Source organism: Haliotis rubra, unplaced genomic scaffold, assembly GCF_003918875.1.
Source record: "Haliotis rubra isolate DU_JTF1 unplaced genomic scaffold, ASM391887v1 Scf517, whole genome shotgun sequence".
Taxonomy (NCBI): Eukaryota; Metazoa; Mollusca; class Gastropoda; order Lepetellida; family Haliotidae; genus Haliotis; species Haliotis rubra.
The window spans coordinates 75352-86106 of NW_025767210.1; the positions used below are offsets into that span (position 1 = coordinate 75352).

At 40.0% G+C, this 10755-nt stretch overlaps 2 protein-coding genes across 2 annotated transcripts; both read left to right on the forward strand.

The window, feature by feature from the left end:
- The first annotated feature begins 4188 nt into the window (after nt 1–4188).
- Nucleotides 4189–5718, forward strand: LOC124292414 (iduronate 2-sulfatase-like). The gene has a single exon (XM_046729495.1). The coding sequence runs from the start codon at nt 4189–4191 to the stop codon at nt 5716–5718; it is 1530 nt and encodes a 509-aa protein (XP_046585451.1).
- Nucleotides 5719–8530: 2812 nt separating this feature from the next.
- LOC124292415 (iduronate 2-sulfatase-like) lies at nt 8531–10060 on the forward strand. Its single transcript, XM_046729496.1, has one exon. The coding sequence runs from the start codon at nt 8531–8533 to the stop codon at nt 10058–10060; it is 1530 nt and encodes a 509-aa protein (XP_046585452.1).
- Nucleotides 10061–10755: the final 695 nt, after the last annotated feature.

Below are 10755 nucleotides of genomic sequence, written 5' to 3' on the forward strand. Positions count from 1 at the left end.
ATGGATAGTCGTAAATCCACATCCACTTTAAATAAAACTGGGCCAATCAATCCAGTGACGGATATTGAGAGCAACGTCACACACCATCAAGTAGGTCACTGACCCTGACCACGTGATCCATTAAGTCGTCTTGGTTGCTTGGAATCAATGGGAAATGAGGGAGTCCCCACACGCTAGATCGATTAGGATACAGGCCCGAAGGACGACTTGAGATCAGCTCTTCCGATACATTTCATCAACACTCCCAGCCACCTTGGCTAAGTGACTGGAGCAAGTTCAACCTCCGAGACACTATTCACATCAGTGAACCATCAATTCCTGATTTTTCCCCATTTTATGTGAAAAGGAAGCTACAAAAACCTTTCGATTGTGTTTATCTTAAGATAAGTGCGTTTTAGGCACCAACGTTTCTGTTCTGGAAACGTTTAAGACGCGACAAAACCCTTTCCACGTCAAAAGAAATGTCTGCTAAAAGCAGAGACGACTGTACAGTTGTGACAATATCATGAGCTGTACGATGTTGGTTGTAAGCAAAACTCGACCAGACCATCCAGTGATTGTCACCAAGCGATACGATGACAGAGCATGTGTTCATGCATCACTATGATATAACGATTATACAAGGTGTTTGCCAACTGAATAAATACGCTCTACTTTCAGCTCTATGAACTCTCTCTATCTCTGTAGATTCCCTAAACACTGAAATAATGATTCAGCAGACTATCCCAGTGATGAGTTTGATACTCCCCGAACAAGCCAAGACTTTCATTTTCACAATAATTATGGCATAAAATATTTTTTATGAACTTTGGCGAACATTTGGAATCCGTACCTTTAACGTCTGGCTCCATAATGATAAATCTGGTGAGTTTACTTGTATCACTCACAATGGCTCCAGTGTTGTGGACAATATGATTGGAAGCTCATCAGTATTTGAAATTAGAAAATTTGAGATATGTACTCTGGACCTTTCTTGTCATTTCCCCATCTACTGCACTCTCGATATTTCATGTGCTCTGTCTAACTCTGAATGTACCACAACTTCTAATATAGATGCTAATCAGTGGGCCACTACTGAGGGGGATTCATGGGTTAGATATGTGTGGTCTAAGGACAGTAATAGTCAGTTTGCAACACAGTTTCACAACAAATTGTTAGATATGTCTGTTACACTAACTGACCGTGTGTATACCAATATTGATGAAGCAGTTAATCTCTTAGTTAGTGTGATACAACAAAAATACGATAAATAATATGCATTACGTGCACACAGAGGCAATAATCAGGACATGGATATATTTCGACAGCTACAAAAGCTATTTAAAAGGACATTTATATACAAAAAGGAGAATTATCAGTGTAGGCAGAGACAGAAACTAGTGGATTCCAGCAGTGACTCGAGCCAATTTTGGAAGTTATTGAAACGACATAGAATGTGTGACAGTCTTCCCTCACCTATCTCCTGTAATCAGTGGTTTGATCACTTTCTATCATTACTTTGTGTTGACCAGCCTGATGTTTTACCTATTGTTTCACCAACGGTGTAAATGCTACTGATGTTTTTTGTTTTACATTTTATATTCTCCTAACAATAAGTCCCCTGGATCTGATGGTATAGCAAACGAGTTTTTTAAAGTGCCTCCATTGTACCTTTTCTTACAGTACTGTTTAATCAGATATTTGATAGTAGTAATTTTCCATGTTGTTAGGGCAAGAATATCTATATGCCCTCTGTTCAAATCTGGCTGTAAAAGTAACCCAAATAATTATAGGGGTATATCTCTTATTGATTCTATTTGTAAAACATTTTCCTATATTTTGAATAAGCGTTTAAAGTCATGGTGCGATGCACATTAAATTATTAATGAGTCCCAGGCAGGCTTCAGAGCCGCAATTGATCATATTTTCTCTCTTCAGGGTTTAGCCCAAACTATTCGGGTAAAGAGAGAGGTAGATTTTATTGCCTTTTTATTGATTTCTCAAAGGCATTTGACCTTTAACACAATAAGACATGATGTTCTCTTGCAATCTTTAACTGAAGTTGGTATTTCTGGTAAATTTTATAATATAATATCATCAATGTACAGCTGTTTATATGCATGTGTTAGAACCTCAAAGGGTTTATCTAAGTGTTTTACATGTAATATTGTTACACGTCAGGGTTGTGTGTTAAGCCCACCGCTGTATATCATATTTATTAATAACTTGTTTTCCTTTATGGAACAGGAAGGTGTTATAGGTGTTAATGTTTTATCTGATTTTAACAATTTGTGTTCACTTATGTTTGCTGATAATGTTTCTGCTCTTTCTGATACATGTAATCAGTTACAACAGAAGATAAATGCACGTGAATGTTTTTTTGTAAACAAACTGGAATGTCAATTAATCTTAGTAAACAAAAGTTCTTGTTTTTAGATGTGGTGGGCCATTACGGGAATATGACAAGTGCTTCTATAATAGTAATCCTATTAAAACTGTATCCTTTTATAAATATCTAGGACTTGTATTTACACCAAAGCTTGTATGGAATAAAGCACAAAGTTCTCTGGTATCTCAAGCTAACAAGGCAATATTTTCTGCAAATGGTTTTCAAAAAAACGACGGGAAGAGTAAATTGTAAAGTCTTGTTTAAGATTTTTTATTGTATAGTTTCACCTGTTTTGTGTTATAGGTCTGCGATTTGGGGTTCTAACAATTGTAGCATCATTGAGTCTGTTCAGGTAAAATTTTGTAAATATCTCTTGAAAGTTGGTTAATCTATGTGTAATAACATGGCTTTGGTGATTGTGGCAGACTTCCTCTACAAAGTACTTTTATGACTAAAGTAATTAAATACTGGTGTCACCTATTGTATATTCCTTATAATAGACTGCGAAAACATTGCTATATTATGCTCAAGTCCTTAGATGATGTTTGCCGCACTACTTAGGCAACTTGTGTCAAAACTATTTTATTTAAGTATGGTTTTGTCTATGCATGGATCAGTCAGGATGTTGGCAATGTTGATTATTTCATATCCTTGTTTAATCAGAGATTTTCGGATAATCTTAAACAATGTTGGTTCACTTCAATTCAAAATTCTAATAAATGTTTTTATTAACCACAACTTACGATATTTTTAAATGTGGAAAGGTATTTAAATTCTGATATTCCTTTACATCTCAGATCTGCACTCTCTAAATTTAGATGTGGTATCTTTAATTTAGCCGTTGAAATTGGAAGATACAATAAAGTTAATTACAATGAGAGATTATGTTTATTTTGTAAATTGGATGAAAACATATTATTGAAGATGAATTTGATGTACCCCTTAAGTGTGTACTTTCTTCTGATTTAAGATTAAGATATATTTGACTGATGTTGATCCAAATGCCAATTTTATTAACATTATGAAAAGACATAATGATTGTATCATAAGAGATGTCAGTATTTTTTTCTGTATCATGTACTTCAGCGCATTAGAAATGTTCTTCTTACACAGCATGTGCACTAAACTATCTGTATCATATACAAATGACTGTGACCTTTCAATGAATAAACTTGTCTGTCTGTCTGCAAAAATCCATTTTAAATAACATTACCTATCACCAAATAACAACAGATATGTAAATCCCCATCATTCACATGAAGATGTGTTAAGATGCGCAACTGAAGATGTGTTTGTATAATGTAAAAGTTGTTATCCGTAATACTCCTTGTAATTATCATGTCAAGCTTGTTGAGCTCATATGATTTCACTTCAAACTGAAGGTGACAGATGCAAATCATACAATTTATCGTCTTAGATTATTCTAAAACTTAAAACCTTCAGAAAAGATGTTGTTGAACCTTCTGTTTGATGGTAGTTTAAGAATTACATTCTTACTGTCTTGCGTGTGAAAAGGAATTCAGTCTTTTCCTATCAGAAATGCTGAGGCCTAATCTTTTACACAGCAATATATAATCAGGTCTGAGAATGTACATGTGTGCCATTCGCTCATTTGGCCTTTCTGACAAAATTCCAAGCAAGCCTATCTGTTGTTGAGGACCACATATTTATCTCTAATACCAACGTCATTCATTTATGTAAATGTGTATCGTGACTGAGATAAAAATGGAACGTCTAGGTTCCTAAATGCACCAGATCCTATCAGTATAAAACAAATCCTCTACGACGTGGTCATATCCATTCTGACTTCCATGCCAACGATGCAGTGGCTTGCATTTATACTTGTTCCTGTGGTGCTTGCCAGGAAGAATGTTCTGTTTCTCATTTCGGATGACATGCGGCCAAACCTTGGGGCATATCTTGGTCCTGACTTCCCTTCGCCTGTCTATCCAACAATGCACACACCTACTCTTGATGCATTAGCCAAGCGGAGTCTGCTCCTCAAGAGAGCCTATGTTTCCCAAGCACTTTGCAATCCAAGCAGAACAGCCCTTCTTACGAGTAGGAGACCCGATACAAGCCACATCTACGCCATCGGCCCTTACTTCAGGAAATATGGAGGAAACTTTACCACTCTGCCAGAGTACTTCAAGCAGAATGGCTACAGGACAATAGGGATGGGGAAGGTGTTCCATCCAGGGTCGTCTTCGGGTAATGATGATCCTGTGTCATGGACAGACCCGTATTTTCATGCACACGCTCATTATAAGGGAGATCATCGCAGTTGGACAGCTGTGCCTGAGGAAAGAGTAGCACAGCAACCTCTTGGAGACACCCTGCTGGCTGACAATGCAATAAAGGTTCTGCAAGATGTGGCGCCGAAAGCTAAGTCAGGTGAGCAACCTTTCTTTGTGGCGGTTGGACTTCACAAACCTCATCTTCCCTGGAATTTTCCAGCTCGTTTTATGGACTATTACCCTCTTGAGAATATTAGACCTCCTCCTAATTATTTTGCACCAGTGGGGATGCCCACAGTTGCTTGGCACAACTTCAGTAAATTTGCTGGATTCAAGGACATTAAGTCGCTCGGGTTAAAAGACATTGGAAATATCAATTTTACCTTTCCGCATAACCTTACTCTAGAGTTAAGAAGGGCATACTACAGCTGTATGAGTTTCGTAGACTACGAACTTGGCAGAGTAATAGTTGAGCTTGACAATCTTGGCCTGTCAGACAACACTATCATATCCTTCTGGGGAGACCATGGGTGGCAGCTTGGGGAACATAGTGAATGGCAGAAGCAAACAAACTTTGAGGATGCTACCCATGCTCCCATGATGATTCACATCCCAGGACTCACCGACCAGGGGATCGTCACAGAACAGTTAACAGAATTTGTGGATCTCTTTCCAACACTTGCTGAAGCTGCAGAACTTCCTAAGATCGAGACATGTCCTGACAATTCGCAAAATGTTACCCTGTGTACAGAAGGACTCAGTCTGATGCCTCTTGTGAAGAATCCAAATACAACATTGAAGACTGCAGCCTTCTCCCAGTATCCCAATGAAAATGATGGAGACCCTCTGACGGGCAAAGCTGTGATGGGTTATACCATGAGAACAGACTCATATCGTTACACAGAATGGGTCAAGTTTACTGGTGGTAAGAAGTTCGTTACCCACTGGAATAAGTTGGTTGCTGCAGAGCTTTACGATCATACCGTGGATCCACAGGAAAACTACAATCAAGCATTAAATGCTACCTATGCTAACATCAGGAAGGAGCTTAGTGCCAAGCTACAGGCTGGATGGAGAAAGGCAATGCCTGTCGGAGAAACGCTAAGCCATTAAGGAAATATCACATGTAAAGGTATATGGATTGAATAAATATTGTCATTTACCATTTTATCAAATTTTGTTTTGGAAATAGATAAGGTTACTAAACCTTTTCCACAACCAAAAGAAGTCTCGATTCGATTGTGAGATTCGTATAGTTCCTGGAGCACGTGTGATAATGCCGAGTTTTCATGAACAGTTTAGTCTGCCCTGCCCCACTGATGGCACACGTCATAAACACATGTAAGGGCAAGTCAATTTGTCACCTTAGAAAAACACCAAAATGTAACATCAGCAACACAGGACCTAGTCTTACGGGCCATATCTTCGGGAACCATCTTTGCATGGTCATAAAAAGCTGCTGGTCTATATAATCTAAATACCGGATGAAAGGTGTAGCTGTTTTAGAAGCTTCCAGATTACTCTTCACTCAACCTAAACTGTCTTCCAGTGGATCTTAACGGAAATAATTAATACAATTACAACACTGTTCCCTAAAAAATTACACTTACACGCGGAAAAATTCATCCCTTGAGTGCCTGTTTCTGGACATGCAGAGGGAAGTCAGGGTCCTTGTATGAACCGATGTCTTTTACATGTAATCGGCAACAAGAAACAAAACATGTTCATGGCACAGGGCCAATCTTTTTTTGCGGCAATCTGATCAGTTGAGAAACGATAAATGGCGTTAAATTTCAGAATTTGTTCTTGACTTGTAACTGCGAGTTAGTATCTTTCATAATTAGTATATTCTGCTGTGTCTCAAATTTGACTTACTAGTGCCATATGGCTAGGTGCTACGACACATTACAACACTACGATAAGAGCGTGACTTTATTTCGTAAATACTGCTCCGAACGTCCAGCTTTTCAATCCTGCGGCTGACATGTATACGATGAAGGTCACGTTCGTCAATATTATGCTAATTGGTGTGCCAGGAGCTTGTCGAACGATTCCCCTTAAAAACCACGTTTCACTGTAAAAGTGACTCACTGCTGTGGCGGATTATGATGTAGTTACATCTCATGTAGTTTTACCTGCGAAGATTTGCAGAACGTTTGACCTTATTTTATAAACAGAATGTTCTAACACGCACACAGACATATACGCAAATCTCTACATTCCAGTGATTATCTTGATCACGTTTTCTCCAGGACTTCCGATCAGATTTGTGTGTGTGTCCCTCTGCGTGGTTTGGCGCGCGCGTGCGCGCGTGTGTGTGTGAGTGTTTTCTTGCGTGCGGGTCTTTGCGTGTGTGTCTTCATGTATTTTTGTTTGTGTGTGTGTCTCCGTGTGTGTGACTGTGTGACTTTGGTTATTCCTCTCTCTCTCTCTCTCTCTCTCTCTCTCTCTCTCTCTCTCTCTCTCTGTGTGTGTGTGTGTGTGTGCCCATTCACAGCTAGGTGGACTTGGACACATAGTCACAGTACTTTGTCCAAGTTTACTGCACGTTGCTCTACCCGCAACTAGGTGTTTGCACGTTTACATGGGGCTACCATCTGGTCATTTACTGACGGATTCGTATGTTCTTGTAAGTGCACAGGGTTGTGTACTGTACACTAGGGATTGTAACAACACTGACAGAATTTGCACACAAAATTGTCTCCAGGGTTTTTATACCCTTTACATGGGCTCGATTCCGGCACCTCAAGCTCGCTAGATCAGTAGCCAGGCGCCTTAGCCAGTTCGCCTTTGCTAAATGTCATCAAGCAGGTCACTGACTCTGACCATGTGATCCATTAAGTCGTCTAGATTACTTGGAACCAATGGGAAACCGGGAGTCCCCACACGCTAGAAGCAGTGTTTATTATTTGAACACTCTGAATAAAAGTGAAAAAAGAACCCATTCCACAATCACAGAGAAGTCCATTGAACTATCATAGCCTTATCGTATCTTTGACAGTGAATGGACTACATTGCAAATGTTGTGGACAGTCATACATGACTGAAACCTGTCGACATACGCCCTGTAGAACGATAAGGATACAGGCCCTCCATCTAGAAGGCCGACTTGAGGTCAGGTCTTTCAGAACATTTCAACAACACTCCCAGCCACCTTAACTAAGTCACTGGATCAAGTTCAACCTCTGAGACGCTATTCACATCTGTGCAACCATCAGTTTCTTAGTTTTTCCCAGTTAATGTTAAACAGAATACATACGCTTTACGTTCTGCTCTATGAACTCTTTCTATAGATTCCGCAAACACTGGAATAATCCATTGTACGTAACATTACCTTTCACCACACAACAACTAATATATATTCCCCATCATTCACATGGAGATGTGTTAAACTGCGGCACTGAAGATGTGTTTGTAAAATGTAAAGGTTGTTATCCATAATACTCCTTGTAATTATTATGTCCAATTTGTTGAGTTCATATAGGGGTGACAAATGCAAATCATACATTTTATCATTCTCAGATTATTTTAAAAATTAAAACCTTCAGAAGATTTGTGGTTGAACCTACTATTTGATGGTATTCTAAGAATTACATTCTTACTGTATTGCGTGTGAAAAAGGACTTCTGTCTTTTGTTATCAGGTGTACTAAGGCCTAATCTTTTACATAACAATATATAACCAGGTCTGAGAATGTACATGTGTGCCATTCGCTCATTTGGCCTTTCAGACAAACTTCCAAGCAAGCCTATCTGCTGGTGATAACCACATATTTGTCGCTAATGCAAACGTCATTCCGTTCTGTAAATGTGTATCGTGACTGAGATAAAAATGGAATGTCTAGGTTCCTAAATGCACCAGATCCTATCAGTATAAAACAAATCCTCTACGGCTTGGTTATACCATTCCGATTTCCATGCCAACGATGCAGTGGCTTGCGCTTCTCCTTCTTCCTGCGGTGCTTGCCAGGAAAAATGTTCTGTTTCTCGTTTCGGATGATATGCGGCCAAACCTTGGGGCATATCTTGGTCCTGACTTCCCTTCGCCTGTCTATCCAACAATGCAGACACCTACTCTTGATGCATTAGCCAAGCGGAGTCTGCTCCTCAAGAGAGCCTATGTTTCCCAAGCACTTTGCAATCCAAGCAGAACAGCCCTTCTTACGAGTAGGAGACCCGATACAAGCCACATCTACTCCATCGGCCCTTACTTCAGGAAATATGGAGGAAACTTTACCACTCTGCCAGAGTACTTCAAGCAGAACGGCTACAGGACAATAGGGATGGGGAAGGTGTTCCACCCAGGGTCGTCTTCGGGTAATGATGATCCTGTGTCATGGACAGACCCGTATTTTCATGCACCTAATAACTATGTTATAGATCATCTCAGTTGGGAAGCTGTGTCTGAGGAAAGAGAAGCACAGCAACCTCTTCAAGACACCCTGCTGGCTGACAATGCAATAAAGGTTCTGCAAGATGTGGCCCCGAAAGCTAAGTCAGGTGAGCAACCTTTCTTTGTGGCAGTAGGATTTCACAGGCCTCATCTTCCCTGGAATTTTCCAGCTCGTTTTATGGACTATTACCCTCTTGAGAATATTAGACCTCCTCCTAATTATTTTGCACCAGTGGGGATGCCCACAGTTGCTTGGCACAACTTCAGTAAACTGGTTCGATTCAAGGACATTAAGTCGCTCGGGTTAAAAGACATTGGAAATATCAATTTTACCTTTCCGCATAACCTTACTCTAGAGTTAAGAAGGGCATACTACAGCTGTATGAGTTTCATAGACTACGAACTTGGCAGAGTAATAGTTGAGCTTGACAATCTTGGCCTGTCAGACAACACTATCATATCCTTCTGGGGAGACCATGGGTGGCAGCTTGGGGAACATAGTGAATGGCAGAAGCAAACAAACTTTGAGGATGCTACCCATGCTCCCATGATGATTCACATCCCAGGACTCACCGACCAGGGGATCGTCACAGAACAGTTAACAGAATTTGTGGATCTCTTTCCAACTCTTGCTGAAGCTGCAGAACTTCCTAAGATCGAGACATGTCCTGAAAATTCGCAAAATGTTACCCTGTGTACAGAAGGACTCAGTCTGATGCCTCTTGTGAAGAATCCAAATACAACATTGAAGACTGCAGCCTTCTCCCAGTATCCCAATGAAAATGATGGAGACCCTCTGACGGGCAAAGCTGTGATGGGTTATACCATGAGAACAGACTCATATCGTTACACAGAATGGGTCAAGTTTACTGGTGGTAAGAAGTTCGTTACCCACTGGAATAAGTTGGTTGCTGCAGAGCTTTACGATCATACCGTGGATCCACAGGAAAACTACAATCAAGCATTGAATGCTACCTATGCTAACATCAGGAAGGAGCTTAGTGCCAAGCTACAGGCTGGATGGAGAAAGGCAATGCCTGTCGGAGAAACGCTAAGCCATTAAGGAAATATCACATGTAAAGGTATATGGATTGAATAAATATTGTCATTTACCGTTTTATCAAATTTTGTTTTGGAAATAGATAAGGTTACTAAACCTTTTCCACAATCAACAGAAGTCTCGATTCGATTGTGAGATTCGTATAGTTCCTGGAGCACGTGTGATAATGCCGAGTTTTCATGAACAGTTTAGTCTGCCCTGCCCCACTGATGGCACACGTCATAAACACATGTAAGGGCAAGTCAATTTGTCACCTTAGAAAAACACCAAAATGTAACATCAGCAACAAAGGACCTAGTCTTACGGGCCATAACTTTGGGAACCATCTTTGCATGGTCATAAAAAGCTGCTGGTCTATATAATCTAAATACCGGATGAAAGGTGTAGCTGTTTTAGAAGCTTCCAGATTACTCTTCACTCAACCTAAACTGTCTTCCAGTGGATCTTAACGGAAATAATTAATACAATTACAACACTGTTCCCTAAAAAATTACACTTACACGCGGAAATATTCATCCCTTGAGTGCCTGTTTCTGGACATGCAGAGGGAAGTCAGGGTCCTTGTATGAACCGATGTCTTTTACATGTAATCGGCAACAAGAAACAAAACATGTTCATGGCACAGGGCCAATCTTTTTTTGCGGCAATCTGATCAGTTGAGAAACGATAATTGGCGTTAAATTTCAGAATTTCTTCTT

Coding starts and splice junctions, on each gene's coding strand:
- LOC124292414 (XM_046729495.1), top strand. CDS start 4,189: ATGCAGTGGCTTGCATTTATACTTGTTCCTGTGGTGCTTGCCAGGAAG.
- LOC124292415 (XM_046729496.1), top strand. CDS start 8,531: ATGCAGTGGCTTGCGCTTCTCCTTCTTCCTGCGGTGCTTGCCAGGAAA.